The following is a 16,677-nucleotide window of genomic DNA, read 5'->3' as shown; positions in this document are numbered from 1 at the left end:
TACAAATCTCTGCTGGGTTTTTTTTTTTTTGCATTTTCCATACCGCCCCAACTTTTTTTCTGATTTGTGGTTGTAGTTTATTTACAGGAAAAATAAGTGTGAATTGATTTGCTAAAGTCTCAGGAGAAAAGTAATAGATATGTTTGCGTACATGCACAGACAATAGCGTGTATAAGACTGTATAATACCTTATAACACTTGTGTACGGTGTGTGGTGTCTCCCCAGTCGTGGGCCGTAAGAAGAAGAAGGGTCACGGCGAGGCGGTGATCCCTCCACGGTCGCTCTTTGATAAGGCAAGCATGTTGAAAGTGCGGCGAGAAGGAAAGGACCAGAAGAAGAACTTCTCTCTGAAGCAGCAGGCGCCGTTCGCCAAGCCGCTGCCCTCGCTGGTCAAACCCACCATGGAGCCGGGACAGGACAATCCAGAGTGGCTCATCAGTGAAGACTGGGCTCTGCTGCAGGTATGTGTGTATACACACACACACACACACTAGGGTTGGGTATCACAGTCAATTTCCTAGATCGATTCGATTTCGATTCTTAGGGTTTTAAATTGATTAATCACGATTCGATTCGATTCAATCTGAATCAATTCAATCTGCTCTTAAATAATGAAAATATCTCCATACAATACGTTGCAAAATACACGTCTTTATTTTGTAAATTTGACAGTTCACACGTAACTGTAAACAAAACTGTCTTATCTTCCTGTAATTAAAAAAGTGCAAATGAATGTTGCAGCAAATTGTATTAAGTGAAAAAATATTAACAAAAAATATTAACAAAAGTATTAATATTAACAAAATGAAGACAGTAAACTTAAACTGTCACACTTAAGAGACTGATGGCGTATTCACACCTACGTTGTTTGGTCCGGACCAAATGACCAAACGAACCAAATTTCCCTTGGTCCGGACCTTTTGGGTTGGTCTGAATACAAACCACCGAACTCTGGTCCGGACCAAACAAGCGGACCGAGACCGAGCTGCAAGGTCGGACTCGGTCCGGACCAAAGGAACCCTGGTGCGGATCTTTTGGAGGTGTGAAAGCAGACTGGACCTAATCCGACAGTTTTGCTTTTTTGTACCTCGGGAGCTTCCGTCGTTTGTCGAGCATTATGGGAAACAGAGTCTTGACACTCCACCGCAAAGTGCAAACACTGTTTCGGTTGTCAAGGGAACCATACAACAGTCGTTCAGTCATTCAGACCAGTGGTAGGCTAGACTACAGAGTACAAAAAATGAGTAGGGGGCAAACGTGGGCCGAGGAAGAAACGCGTCCCCTTGTGGATATATGGGCAGATGTCCACATATCTGAGCTTTTGGAGAGAACACACAAAAATGCCGACGTGTTTGCTGTATTCAGTGAGAAAATGAAGGAGAAGGGGTTCACGCGCTCCCCAGAACAATGTCGGCTAAAAGTGAAGAAACTCCGTCAGACCTGCTTTAAAATCAGGGACATTCTTTCAAAAAGTGGCGGTACTAGCGACGCAAAAAAGAAATTCATCTATTGCGTGAAGAGCCAGAACTGTCACAACATGATGTGTGCTCATCAGCGCTATCCTCCGTAGCCGCCTTGCCCTTTGAAGTCGTCGTTGATAAATTACTTGTACAACAGCACAGTAATCGCACAATTGTGAAAACAGTAAAAACTGGAAAAAACATATAGCTTTGATGACATTAAAAAGAATAACAGCACGGAAAGCCTCCATGACTACTTTTGAACTTAACGCTTTGTGCGCGTGTCGTCTCTGACCAATAGCTGAACGACCTCAGGGCGCGTGGCTTTGTTGACAGATTTTGGTCCGCTTACTAAAATGTACAGTGTGAAAGCGAACCGCACCAAAATGAAAAAATAAAAAAACCATTTGGTTCGGACCAAAGCAAGTGAACTATCGAACTATCCTGGTCTGAATACACCCTGAGAGATTCTTGTTGAGTAGGACTGCGTTGACAGCGATGTCGAGGTGTCACACGTGTTAGCGACTCTGTTTGCTGACTCCATTTTCATTCCTATCGCGTCTTTCACAGATGTATACATCATGGGTATCACAGTTTCAGTCAGATGTTTACGTTGCACCATGACGTAGTGTGGTTCGAGTACCCGAATGAGCTGCCTGAATCCTTCATTTTCCACTACCGAGTATGGGCGTAAATCTCTGCAAACAAAAGTTGCGATGGCCTCTGTTATCTTTATGGCCCGCGGAGACTCTGATGGTAATGCTAGCAGGTCTTTCAGTTTCTTTTGTTTTTCTCCGTATCAAGCTCTTCGTCCTTTGCCGTTTTAAATTTGAAATGATTCCACACGTCAGATTTCATTTGAGACGGCTTGCCGAGCGGTGTTTTCCCTGCCATGGCTCTGGCCTCAGCCGTTTTGTGTGCGTGCTTGAATGTCACGACGTATGACTGCGCAGCTGTGTCATCACGCACGAGACGGCTGAGGGAGGAAAATCACACAACACACGAGATTGTGTTGTGGGGAAAAAAAAAAACTCGATCTCATGCCGTGAATCGATAGTGCGAAATTTAAATGAAATCGATCCAAAATCGATTTTTTTACCCAGCCCTAGCGCACACTATCTTACTGAGAGACTGTAACAGACCATATAATATCAGTACAGTTGTTGTCATTCATCATGTTGTTTTTCAGGCGGTGAAGCAGCTCCTCGAGCTCCCTCTGAACCTCACCATCGTGTCTCCGGCTCACACTCCAAACTGGGACTTGGTGAGCGACGTGGTGAGCTCCTGCAGCAGGATCTACCGCTCACCGAAACAGTGCCGCAGCCGCTACGAGAACGTCATCATCCCCCGTGAGGAGGGCAAGGTCCGTTTGAGCGTTTAAACAGAAAACATTTTGCACCGTAACGGAATATTTATTACTACTACTACATACAGTGGTGCTTGAAAGTTTGTGAACCCTTGAGAATTTTCTATATTTCTGCATAAATATGACCTAAAACATGATCAGATTTTCACACAAGTTCTAAAAGTAGATAAAGAGAACCCAATTAAACAAATGAGACAAAAATATTATACTTGGTCATTTATTTATTGAGGAAAATGATCCAATATTACATATCTGTGAGTGGCAAAAGTATGTGAACCTCTAGGATGAGCAGTTAATTTGAAGGTGAAATTAGAGTCAGGTGTTTTCAGTCAATGGGATGACAATCAGGTGTGAGTGGGCACCCTGTTTTATTTAAAGAACAGGGATCTATCAAAGTCTGATCTTCACAACACATGTTTGTGGAAGTGTATCATGGCACGAACAAAGGAGATTTCTGAGGACCTCAGAAAAAGCGTTGTTGATGCTCATCAGGCTGGAAAAGGTTACAAAACCATCTCTAAAGAGTTTGGACTCCACCAATCCACAGTCAGACAGATTGTGTACAAATGGAGGAAATTCAAGACCATTGTTACCCTCCCCAGGAGTGGTCGACCAACAAAGATCACTCCAAGAGCAAGGCGTGTAATAGTCGGCGAGGTCACAAAGGACCCCAGGGTAACTTCTAAGCAACTGAAGGCCTCTCTCACATTGGCTAATGTTAATGTTCATGAGTCCACCATCAGGAGGACACTGAACAACAATGGTGTGCATGGCAGGGTTGCAAGGAGAAATCCACTGCTTTCCAAAAAGAACATTGTTGCTCGTCTGCAGTTTGCTAAAGATCACGTGGACAAGCCAGAAGACTGTTGGAAAAATGTTTTGTGGACGGATGAGACCAAAATAGAACTTTTTGGTTTAAATGAGAAGCGTTATGTTTGGAGAAAGGAAAACACTGCATTCCAGCATAAGAACCTTATCCCATCTGTGAAACGTGGTGGTGGTAGTATCATGGTTTGGGCCTGTTTTGCTGCATCTGGGCCAGGACGACTTGCCATCATTGATGGAACAATGAATTCTGAATTATACCAGCAAATTCTAAAGGAAAATGTCAGGACATCTGTCCATGAACTGAATCTCAAGAGAAGGTGGGTCATGCAGCAAGACAACGACCCTAAGCACACAAGTCGTTCTACCAAAGAATAGTTAAAGAAGAATCAAGTTAATGTTTTGGAATGGCCAAGTCAAAGTCCTGACCTTAATCCAATCGAAATGTTGTGGAAGGACCTGAAGCGAGCAGTTCATATGAGGAAACCCACCAACATCCCAGAGTTGAAGCTGTTCTGTACGGAGGAACGGGCTAAAATTCCTCCAAGCCGGTGTGCAGGACTGATCAACAGTTACCGCAAACGTTTAGTTGCAGTTATTGCTGCACAAGGGGGTCACACCAGATACTGAAAGCAAAGGTTCACATACTTTTGCCACCCACAGATATGTAATATTGGATCATTTTCGTCAATAAATAAATGACCAAGTATAATATTTTTGTCTCATTTGTTTAACTGGGTTCTCTTTAGGACTTGTGTGAAAATCTGATGATGTTTTCGGTCATATTTATGCAGGAATATAGAAAATTCTAAAGGGTTCACAAACTTTCAAGCACCACTGTATGTCCTGTCTACTTGCATGTTTATTTACCTTTATTGATTGTTTTTTTTTTTTTTGACCACTCACATTCTTTTCTGTAGCTATCTATAGCTATATCTATTTCATTTCTGAATGTAATAACCGCTGTCTCGTCTTGCAGTTAATTTACGAAGCTAATCCAAAGAAGAAGACCAAGAGCATCTATAAGGTGAGAGAAAACAAAAATGCGGCTTTTTTTTAAATACAGGCCTGTTTTTCTGACTGATCGCTATACTCGGGCTCCATTTTGTAACTTTTCCCTACCTTTTACAGACGAAGAACAGCCGTCCTCTGCGCACGTGTCAGATCTACACCCAGGATGACCACGCTACCCAGATCCAGCTCTACAACAACCGCTTCGAGCTCATGAAGATCATCGCCAGCAAAAGGAGTCCTCCAATAAAACCTCTGTAAGAGCTGGGAGTGAATATGCAAAGCAAAGATGGGTTTACAATGATCTTGTTGTTTTTATTATTGTTTTTTTTTCCTTCCTCAGGCTGGGGATGAATCCGTTCCAGAAGAACCCTAAGCATGCCTCGGTCTTGGCTGAAAGGTAAACTTTTTCTCAAAGGGGGAAATTGTGCTGCTTTTATTAGCTTTTTTTTTTTCCCCCAAGATGCAAAGTGCCTCCCGGATTTGTACTAACTTCTGTCATGATTAGATTCTCCACAATGGGTGGTGTTAACACTCTAAAAGCCTTTAGGCTGATTTTTATACTTCCCGTTATTTACACGTACACAAGATGGCCGTCACACGTATTCTGCGTGTAGTATGGTGCAATGTCAACGTAAGCAGTGGAGCAACGTGTGACACCGTGTCCCCAACTGAATAAACAAACCAACATTGTGTCTCAAATCGCATAGTTGTGTGCTGTTCTAGACCGTTATTGAAATTTAACATTAACGGTTTTCCTTTTACATTTTCAAACCTCTTAAACCTACCGGAAGTTCTGTTACGAGTACCAGACTTGTAGATTTTCTAGACTAGTAAATATTTTATAGGTTGGTAGATTGATCGATCAATCGGTTAAGTTACTTTATTGATCCCAAGCTGGGAAATTCTTACGGCTGCAAGTTATCAGACATTTGAAAAGAAAAAGACAGACTGTATGACATAAAATAGAATTTAAAAAAAAAAATACCAAGAACAAGCCGCCTATACAATATACAGAAAAAATGTAATGATAAAAAATATATATCGATTAGGGTTGGGCGGTATTACGGTAAGAAGGTATCCCGAGGTATCCAAAAGTACCAACGGTATCGGTCTCATTACCGTCATTTTAAAAAATATATATAATATCTAAATAAATATGGAGTACATGAGGTCATAATCTAAAATAATAAATTGAAGATCATCCCGAATGACTGTGTGATCGTATTTTCACTAATTCTATCAATTTCCTAAAGAAGTTCTCATCGCGTGCAGGTCGTTACCATGGCAACCCTGCGTGACATTTGGAGTCTGACAGAAAGTTTCGCAAGAGACTGAGACCGCGGTTGAAAGATGGCAAGTCAAGATAACGAGTTAGTGGCAAAAAAAAAATAAAAATACAACATCGGCAGTGTGGCAGTATTTTGGTTTCAAACCAAACGAAAAGGGAGAGCCAGCAAACACAGATGAAGCTGTGTGTAAAGTATGTAAGAAGACGGTCACGGCGCGAGAGGGGAACAAGTTATGTTAGATCAAGACAACGTTTTAAGCAAGGTAAGGCCATTTGATTATTAATTTCCCCGCCATGGCATGACGTGGGCCCATATGATTTTGCCTTGTGCAGCTATCATGCATTTGAATTAGGTTCGCCTCATTTGCGCTGAATGGTTTATTGCGCAGTCTAAACGGACTTGGGTGTTGGTTGATTCTTTTTCTTTTCTTTTTTTTATTTCCCATGCTTGAAAGGGTATGATCCTGCTCATCGTGTACTTTTTTTTGATGGAGTAGGTGAAATAGTGCTGCAAATGGCGTTTCAACGCAGACATGTGTAAACGACAGTTGAATGCTATTTTCAAGATGAAGGAAGAGTTGCGTGATGCTTTGAAATATCTCTTAATCCATTCATCAATGCACAAAATTCGCTTTGCTGCTTAATCCATACCACAATGCACACAATTCGCTATGCTGCTTTTAAATAGTACATTTGAGGCATAGGCGCAGGTCTGGACAAGGTCCGCCGGTATATAGGCGCACGTTACACAGTAGGCCGAAACAAAATATTTTTTTCTCGGTAATACCGTATACCCCGGGAAAACACAGAGACAGTTTAAAGGTATCAAAATTTGGATACCGCCCAACCCTAATATCGATGAATGTGCATTAATGGTGCTAAAAACAAGAATTGTGATGAATGAAAATAAGAAAACTGTACAAAAGTGACGGTATTGAACAGAAGATCAATAAATTAAAAAGAAAAAAAGGTCTAAAGGTGCAAAATGACTAATGGCAGTCAACAAATATGCTATTACAGGAGGACCAGGGTTATAAACAGCTGTATAGGGTTATAATGTACAGTGAGGGATTTTGATTTGAGACGCAGCCCAAGGACAAAACTCACACCCACAGCAGAAAGCTGTAAAGAGAAAAGGAGCTCGTTACTTTGTTTTAATGTTGCTGTTCACAAAATCGCAAAACATCGCGACACAGAATGACTTGGGAACTAGATGGACAGATATTTTGGCTCTAGTGTGCCATCTAGTGGACGCCACATTTAATTCTTCATACAACCCCGATTCCAAACAAGTTGGGACAAAGTACAAATTGTAAATAAAAACCGAATGCAATAATTTACAAATCTCAAAAACTGATATTGTATTTGAGACATTTTGAAATTTCATGCCAAATATTGGCTCATTTGAAATTTCATGACAGCAACACATCTCAAAAAAGTTGGGACGGGGCAATAAGAGGCTGGAAAAGTTAAAGGTACAAAAAAGGAACAGCTGGAGGAACAAATTGCAACTCATTAGGTCAATTGGCAATAGGTCATTAACATGACTGGGTATAAAAAGAGCATCTTGGAGTGGCAGCGGCTCTCAGAAGTAAAGATGGGAAGAGGATCACCAATCCCCCTAATTCTGCGCCGACAAATAGTGGAGCAATATCAGAAAGGAGTTCGACAGTGTAAAATTGCAAAGAGTTTGAACATATCATCATCTACAGTGCATAATATCATCAAAAGATTCAGAGAATCTGGAAGAATCTCTGTGCGTAAGGGTCAAGGCCGGAAAACCATACTGGGTGCCCGTGATCTTCGGGCCCCTAGACGGCACTGCATCACATACAGGCATGCTTCTGTATTGGAAATCACAAAATGGGCTCAGGAATATTTCCAGAGAACATTATCTGTGAACACAATTCACAGAAGCGCAGACGTCTTCTCTGGGCCAAGGCTCATTTAAAATGGACTGTGGCAAAGTGGAAAACTGTTCTGTGGTCAGACGAATCAAAATTTGAAGTTCTTTATGGAAATCAGGGACGCCGTGTCATTCAGACTAAAGAGGAGAAGGACGACCCGAGTTGTTATCAGCGCTCAGTTCAGAAGCCTGCATCTCTGATGGTATGGGGTTGCATTAGTGCGTGTGGCATGGGCAGCTTACACATCTGGAAAGACACCATCAATGCTGAAAGGTATATCCAGGTTCTAGAGCAACATATGCTCCCATCCAGACGACGTCTCTTTCAGGGAAGACCTTGCATTTTCCAACATGACAATGCCAAACCACATACTGCATCAATTACAGCATCATGGCTGCGTAGAAGAAGGGTCTGAGTACTGAACTGGCCAGCCTGCAATCCGGATCTTTCACCCATAGAAAACATTTGGCGCATCATAAAACAGAAGAAAAAAAAGACCCAAGACAGTTGAGCAACTAGAATCCTACATTAGGCAAGAATGGGTTAACATTCCTATCCCTAAATTTGAGCAACTTGTCTCCTCAGTCCCCAGACGTTTACAGACTGTTGTAAAGAGAAAAGGGGATGTCTCACAGTGGGAAACATGGCCTTGTCCCAACTTTTTTGAGATGTGGTGTTGTCATGAAATTTAAAATCGCCTAATTTTTCTCTTTAAATGATACATTTTCTCAGTTTAAACATTTGATATGTCATCTATGATCTATTCTGAATAAAATATGGAATTTTGAAACTTCCACATCATTGCATTCCGTTTTTATTTACAATTTGTACTTTGTCCCAACTTTTTTGGAATCGGGGTTGTATATACGCAAGATACAAGTTTGGGAAACGGCTGCATTTCTGTCTTCTGTATATTATCATGTTGATGGAAAATGTAAGCATTGTGTACGAGGGGGAAATGGCCAGGATGCTTTAAAAGTGCACGTGTTTATTGTGCATATCAGAAGTTTTATAGTACGTTATGTGGGTTACACCAGCGATGTCACTCAGAAGACAAATGCTTCTTAATTTATGTTGTGCATGACATCCTGAGAGTCAGGTGTGATGGATCATCTGGAATGCAGCCTAAGAAGTGGGTTAGTTGTACATGTTTCTGCACTTTCATCTCTTTAAAAAAAAAAAAAGAGAGAACCTGTCGACTAATGGATTCCCTTGTTTGTGTTGTGTGTCTGAATCTGTTACACAGTGGGATCAGCTATGATAAGCCCCTGCCTCCCATCCAGGTGGCCTCTCAGAGAGCAGAGAGAATCGCTAAAGAAAAGAAGGTGAGATTTCTGAGGTGGTGGTGGTTACCACAGTATCGGACAAGTTAAAAGTTCAGCGTGCTTGTCCAACCCTGTGGTTTGTTGGCCATTTACAGGTAATAAAAAGTAAGGAATAAAACACATGGGGGTGTGCTGTTTTAGGAAAATAATCAAAGAAGTTGTGGTCTGCTCTGTTAACACCCGACAGTTCATAATTTTTCGATAACGCACAGTCTGAAGTGTTTTTATTCCTTTTGTACCTGTAGAGCAGGGGTGTCAAACTCAAATACACAGTGGGCCAAAATTTAAAACTTGAACAAAGTCGCAGGCCAACATTGAACAAATGAACCTTTTAATATGGACCCAAACAAGTTTTGCTTTAACATTGAATATGGAACAAGCAACGCTTATTACTATACAATATATAACAATAGTGCAGACATGCTAAATCGAATTTCAAATAAAATTTAAAAAAACACATCAATGGCGGGTGGCACGGTGGTGTAGTGGTTAGCGCTGTCGCCTCACAGCAAGAAGGTCCGGGTTCGAGCCCCGGGGCCGGCGAGGGCCTTTCTGTGTGGAGTTTGCATGTTCTCCCCGTGTCCGCGTGGGTTTCCTCCGGGTGCTCCGGTTTCCCCCACAGTCCAAAGACATGCAGGTTAGGTTAACTGGTGACTCTAAATTGAGCGTAGGTGTGAATGTGAGTGTGAATGGTTGTCTGTGTCTATGTGTCAGCCCTGTGATGACCTGGCGACTTGTCCAGGGTGTACCCCGCCTTTCGCCCGTAGTCAGCTGGGATAGGCTCCAGCTTGCCTGCGACCCTGTAGAACAGGATAAAGCGGCTAGAGATAATGAGACATCAATGGCATTAATTTATTAAATGAAATTTAAATAAAAATCGTATGCCTCTTCTATTTGCAGCCTTCTGATTTAAATATCAAAATAAACTTTTTCCACAGGCTAATAATTTTAAAAATAAAACAACAATAATAAATCAATCAACCATTCAAGCCCATGCCTTGGAGTAGCTAGAAAAAGTGCATAAAGAAAAGGTTAATTATTGCTCAGTTTGCTACACACTGATCTAATCTGATGTGCCCAAGCCAGATACCTGGCATCTCTTCTTGGATGCTAGTTCATCAATGTCGGCATGTCTGCGTATTCCGAACCACACTCCTCCAGAAAAGACTTGTGGCATATTCACACCTATGTTGTTTGGACCTTTTGGGTTGGTCTGAATACAAACCACCGAACTCTGGTCCGGACCAAACAAGCGGACCGAGACCGAGCTGCAAGGTCGGACTCGGTCCGGACCAAAGGAACCCTGGTGCGGACCTTTTGGAGGTGTGAAAGCAGACCGGACCTAATCCGACAGTTTTGCTTTTTTGTACCTCGGGAGCTTCCGTCGTTTGTCGAGCATTATGGGAAACAGAGTCTTGACACTCCACCGCAAAGTGCAAACACTGTTTCGGTTGTCAAGGGAACCTTACAACAGTCGTTCAGTCATTCAGACCAGTGGTAGGCTAGACTACAGAGTACAAAAAATGAGTAGGGGGCAAACGTGGGCCGAGGAAGAAACGCGTACCCTTGTGGATATATGGGCAGATGTCCACATATCTGAGCTTTTGGAGAGAACACACAAAAATGCCGACGTGTTTGCTGTATTCAGTGAGAAAATGAAGGAGAAGGGGTTCACGCGCTCCCCAGAACAATGTCGGCTAAAAGTGAAGAAACTCCGTCAGACCTACATTAAAATCAGGGACATTCTTTCAAAAAGTGGCGGTACTAGCGACTTGCGTGAAGAGCCAGAACTGTCACAACATGATGTGCGCTCATCCAGTGTTCGTACAGGTCCTTAAAGTCCACAAAAGTCCTAAAAAAATGAATTTGTAAAATTAAGTACTTAATTATCCATAAAATTGATGAAAATCTGTTAGTCAATAAAAGTCCTTAAAAATCAGGGGGTTTTTTCGTCTCCCTTCTAATAACACATTTTTAATTTCCGAAAACGCTGTTCCCGCTGCCCCAATTCGCGCAAACGGCCCTGTTTCACAGGCGAACTGCACTAGCGGTCAGGGGCTGAACAAAGTGTATAGTGGCGACCCCTGGAATAGCCCGGAACCACGTGGCGCTGTTCGGGATCAGTCCCGAACAGGGTCACGTGACTACTTCGTATCAGCTCGGTCGCCCGCCATTGATGCATATTAACGGAAACATGGATTAACAAAACATACGACTTTCAATCTGTCTATAACATGTATAGAAACATGCAGACTCATTAGAAAATGTATTCCATAACATAAGAATAGCGGGGGGGGGGGGGGGTTTCTGGGCCACCCTGTGTCAATTTAATACTTTTAGTTTCAATTGTTCCTGAACAAAATGAAAATCTTGTGAAATAAATTTTACTCTAATTTCTTTATATTTTTTATTTTTAGCCACTAACCATTTCCTCACCCACCGTTGAGGTTTTCTTAAAATCGTTTTAAATATCAGACATATCAGGAATTACTGCACTTGTTGCAAGATTTGGTCAAGAAAAGTCCTTTAAGAGTTATAAAGAAAACAAGCAAGTGATTGTTACAATAGGCAATGTCACACCAGTGATATTCAGTTTTGGTCATTGGGTCCTTAAAAAAAATGAAAATTGGTCCTTAAAAGTCATTAAAAAAGAAGCCTGAAAAACTGTGGGAACCCTGTCATCAGCGCTATCCTCCGTAGCCGCCTTGCCCTTTGTCGTCGTCGTTGATAAATTACTTGTACAGCAGCATAGTAATCGCACAATTGTGAAAACAGTAAAAACTGGAAAAAACATATAGCTTTGATGACATTAAAAAGAATAACAGCACGGAAAGCCTCCATGACTACTTTTGAACTTAACGCTTTGTGCGCATGTCGTCTCTGACCAATAGCTGAACGACCTCAGGGCGCGTGGCTTTGTTGACAGATTTTGGTCCGCTTACTAAAATGTACAGTGTGAAAGCGAACCGCACCAAAATGAAAAAATAAAAAAAAAACATTTGGTTCGGACCAAAGCAAGTGAACTATCGAACTATCCTGGTCTGAATACACCCTCAAACTGGCGGTGATTCAGACCTTTAGCCCTTATAAAGTTAACTACTTGTGTTCCTGTGGTCATAACATGTTCCATCTTTAGGGCTTTGCCACACAGTGATTCCTGATGTATGATGCAGTGATAAACAGTTAGCTCACCTGCACAGTTCTCTTCCCGCATCTTCTCCCGAACCCTGCCCACCAGTCCACTCTTTTTACCGCACATCGCTGGCGCACCATCTGTCGTTAATCCCACGGCAGCTTTATTTCAGTTACACGTTTGGAAACCTCCTCAAAGATTTCCTTTCCTGTGGTTGTGCCATTCATTGATTTTAATCCCAATAGCTCCTCCGTAACACACAGGTTTGCGCCAAAACAACAGCAGAGCATTATGGGATTTGTAGTATTAGCGGTGAATGCGCTGTATAGAGGTCTTGCAGTCATGTGACCGGAAAGTTAACAGCCGCCATCTTGTTGGTAAAAAACACCGCTGAATACTGCTGCACTCGTGTACAGAATGGATCAATTTCAACCGACGGACTACACGGCTCATTTTTCTAATGAACAGATAATTAGATACATGTCTAAAATAAACAATCTACAGATTAGTGACCCTTATGGCTTACCGGACGTAGTTTTCACGACCGTGTCAGTAGATTTTGAACTGCCAGCGGAATACCCGGACGTGTATAATTACCTCATTAACTTTCCCTCGCTGTTCAGTGGTGAAGCACTGCGTGCTTATAAATCTCTGGACAGTTATCTTTACAGAAATTCAGGATTTGTCAGCGACTCAGATGTGGCATCTTGTAAACAAGAAAATAACAATCCTCATTGGACGGGTAAGTCACTTAAGTATTGAGTACTAGTACTGATACTAGATATATCAGTAGTATCTAGTATAGCACTGACCAGCCGATTATAGAATAGAATAAGGTAATTCCAGCTGTAATTCCAAATCGTCCGTCTTGTTTACCATGGATCTGGCGTTGGAGAGGTAGAGGCTTAGCAGTGGAGATTTGAGTGGCTGTTTTCTGAGCTTAGTCAACAGGCTGGCTCTGCCTGCAGCCTCGCTTTTGCTTGCGCTCCCGACGCCGCCTCCTTCGCTTTGCTTCCGATAACAATCCACGGAGACCCCGCTGGTCTCGCTATCTCGTCCGGAATGTTGTGCATGCGATGGAAATCGCTACAAACCGTCATTTTCTGCTGGAAACCAATGTCCAGTAAGTCCATACGGTTGTAGTGGATATTGAAGTCCGATACAGACGAACAACACGCAAAAATACACACAAAAAACATAAAAAACGTGCACAGGTAGGGAGAGCTTGTAGCCGTTGTAGTAGAATTGTATATAGTAGGGTTTTCCAGAAGAAAAGGTAGAAGCAGAAGTAGAAGGCGGAAATATGGCGTTTGACCGAAAAGATGGCGTCTGTCACAATCTGGATCGGCTGTGACGTCACATGCAAGGTCTCTATACACAAATCCGACGAGTAGTCATTTGGGATTGCCTCGCGGGCCAAATATAATTACACTGCAGGCCAAATTTGGCCCGCGGGCCAGAGTTTGACACCCATGCTGTCGAGTAAATTTTAGTGTCAGACTGTTTTGTAATATTTCCTTTTCATGGAGCGTTGCCTCTTCAAGCAGTGTTGCCAGATACTGCTGACGTTTTCCAGTCCAAAATATGTTCAAAACCCGCCAAAATGCTAGCCTGGGAAATCCCATGCTGCTTTGCACAATCGTTCCGATCTGAAAAGACAGCATGGAAACTATGGTCTAAAGGCTCGCCTGAGTTAGGGAGCCAATCAGAGAGTGGGGAGGGGTGGAAAGACGGTGACGCGTACTACTCGACAAACGGAAGCTTGTAGTTTATTTGGGACTGTTTACGGATCACATTTAACATGGCGGCGAGCGATACGAACCAAACTTTCGATCAAGCTTTAGACACTGTTCTGAATAGTTTAGAGCGAAAGTTTGTTTTAAAAAAAGAACAGCGTTTGGCGTTACAGTCTATCTTTGTTTTGCCTTCTCTTTCTCTTTCCTTCTCTTCTTCGCCTTCTTCGTCGCTCTAACTATGTCACCGGGGACAACTGCCATGATTGGCCATGGGCTACGTATACGCCAAATGATAGACATTCGCAACGTCCAATAAATGGCCGTTGACCATCATAAACCACACCTCCCCTACGAGAAATTCAATAGGCGGATTCCAGACCATATTTCACTTGTGATATGGTCTGGTGTTAACCAGACTACCAAAATGCACTTAAAACCGCCCAATTGAGCGGGAAACCGCCCAATCTGGCAGCACTGTCTTCAAGGGCTAACAACAGAACATTCTGCACTGAAACACGTTTATCTTATCATGCTCTGACGTACGTAGAAGATGTGCGTACAAGACAGCGATTAGACAAGATCCAATCAGCTTTAGGCGCGTGATCAGGGCATGTAATTGCAATGATGTAATGCAATAGCTGTAATGTCTCTTTTTTTATCTAGTAATAGATTTGAGAACAAAGGGACGGTGTGAGGGGTGTGCCGAACCCTTATCACTTGTACGTTTCTGCAATAAACCTTCTTTCTCTTCCAAAAGGACGAGACTGGTGTTGGTGTTTTGTCATTTTTCCACGACATACAGTACCACAGCATTTTTTTTTTTTAATTTATGAATGAGGCATTGTAATTTTTATCCATATACAGTGGTGCTTGAAAGTTTGTGAACCCTTTAGAATTTTCTATATTTCTGCATAAAGATGATCTAAAACGTCTTCAGATTTTCACACAAGTCCTAAAAGTAGATAAAGAGAACCCAGTTAAACAAATGTGATAAAAATATTATACTTGGTCATTTATTTATTGAGGAAAATGATCCAATATTACATATCTGTGAGTGGCAAAAGTATGTGAACCTCTAGGATTAGCAGTAATCTGAAGGTGAAATTAGAGTCAGGTGTTTTCAATCAATGGGATGACAATCAGGTGTGAGTGGGCACCCTGTTTTATTTAAAGAACAGGGATCTATCAAAGTCTGATCTTCACAACACATGTTTGTGGAAGTGTGTCATGGCACGAACAAAGGAGATTTCTGAGGACCTCAGAATAAGCGTTGTTGATGCTCATCAGGCTGGAAAAGGTTACAAAACCATCTCTAAAGAGTTTGGACTCCACCAATCCACAGTCAGACAGATTGTGTACAAATGGAGGAAATTCAAGACCATTGTTACCCTCCCCAGGAGTGGTCGACCAACAAAGATCACTCCAAGAACAAGGCGTGTAATAGATGGAGAGGTCACAAAGGACCCCAGGGAAACTTCTAAGCAACTGAAGGCCTCTCTCACATTGGCTAATGTTAATGTTCATGAGTCCACCATCAGGAGAACACTGAACAACAATGGTGTTCATGGCAGGGTTGCAAGGAGAAAGCCACTGCTCTCCAAAAAGAACATTGTTGCTCGTCTGCAGTTTGCTAAAGATCACGTGGACAAGCCAGAAGGCTATTGGAAAAAATGTTTTGTGGACGGATGAGACCAAAATAGAACTTTTTGGTTTAAATGAGAAGCATTATGTTTGGAGAAAGGAAAACACTGCATTCCAGCATAAGAACCTTATCCCATCTGTGAAACATGGTGGTGGTAGTATCATGGTTTGGGCCTGTTTTGCTGCATCTGGGCCAGGACGGCTTGCCATCATCGATGGAACAATGAATTCTGAATTATACCAGCGAATTCTAAAGGAAAATGTCAGGACATCTGTCCATGAACTGAATCTCAAGAGAAGGTGGGTCATACAGCAAGACAACGACCCTAAGCACACAAGTCGTTCTACCAAAGAATGGTTAAAGAAGAATAAAGTTAATGTTTTGGAATGGCCAAGTCAAAGTCCTGACCTTAATCCAATGGAAATGTTGTGGAAGGACCTGAAGCGAGCAGTTCATGTGAGGAAACCCACCAACATCTCAGAGTTGAAGCTGTTCTGTACAGAGGAACGGGCTAAAATTCCTCCAAGCCGGTGTGCAGGACTGATCAACAGTTACCGCAAACGTTTAGTTGCAGTTATTGCTGCACAAGGGGGTCACACCAGATACTGAAAGCAAAGGTTCACATACTTTTGCCACTCACAGATATGTAATATTGGATCATTTTTCTCAATAAATAAATGACCAAGTATAACATTTTTGTCTCATTTGTTTAACTGGGTTCTCTTTATCTACTTTTTAGGACTTGTGTGAAAATCTGATGATGTTTTTGGTCATATTTATGCAGAAATATAGAAAATTCTAAAGGGTTCACAAACTTTCAAGCACCACTGTAGGTACATTTTAATGTTTCCTTGAAACAAGTTATCACAGATATTTATAGGAGATGTAAACCGTCATTCTTTCACCAATGTCTCTCTTTTTTTAAGCTCACCGGCTGTAGGGCCAATGAGCTATTGCCGTCACGCAGCGTCCGTCGTCTG

At 42.1% G+C, this 16,677-nt stretch overlaps 1 protein-coding gene across 9 annotated transcripts in view; it reads left to right on the top strand.

Annotated features, from left to right (window-relative positions):
* The window catches only part of ep400 (E1A binding protein p400), a 122,161-nt gene that overhangs the window by 80,073 nt on the left and 25,411 nt on the right, over positions 1–16,677 (top strand). For all 9 annotated transcript variants that reach the window (XM_060931259.1, XM_060931258.1, XM_060931255.1 and 6 more), the window contains 6 exons: positions 227–462; positions 2,651–2,824; positions 4,632–4,679; positions 4,784–4,920; positions 5,007–5,063; positions 9,108–9,186. In XM_060931259.1, coding sequence (XP_060787242.1) covers positions 227–462; positions 2,651–2,824; positions 4,632–4,679; positions 4,784–4,920; positions 5,007–5,063; positions 9,108–9,186 — 731 coding nt within the window. The remainder of the gene's footprint in view (positions 1–226; positions 463–2,650; positions 2,825–4,631; positions 4,680–4,783; positions 4,921–5,006; positions 5,064–9,107; positions 9,187–16,677) is intronic.

Source organism: Neoarius graeffei, chromosome 10 (genome assembly GCF_027579695.1).
Source record: "Neoarius graeffei isolate fNeoGra1 chromosome 10, fNeoGra1.pri, whole genome shotgun sequence".
In the NCBI taxonomy this organism is placed as follows: domain Eukaryota; kingdom Metazoa; phylum Chordata; class Actinopteri; order Siluriformes; family Ariidae; genus Neoarius; species Neoarius graeffei.
This window is presented reverse-complemented; position numbering and strand designations above follow the sequence as displayed.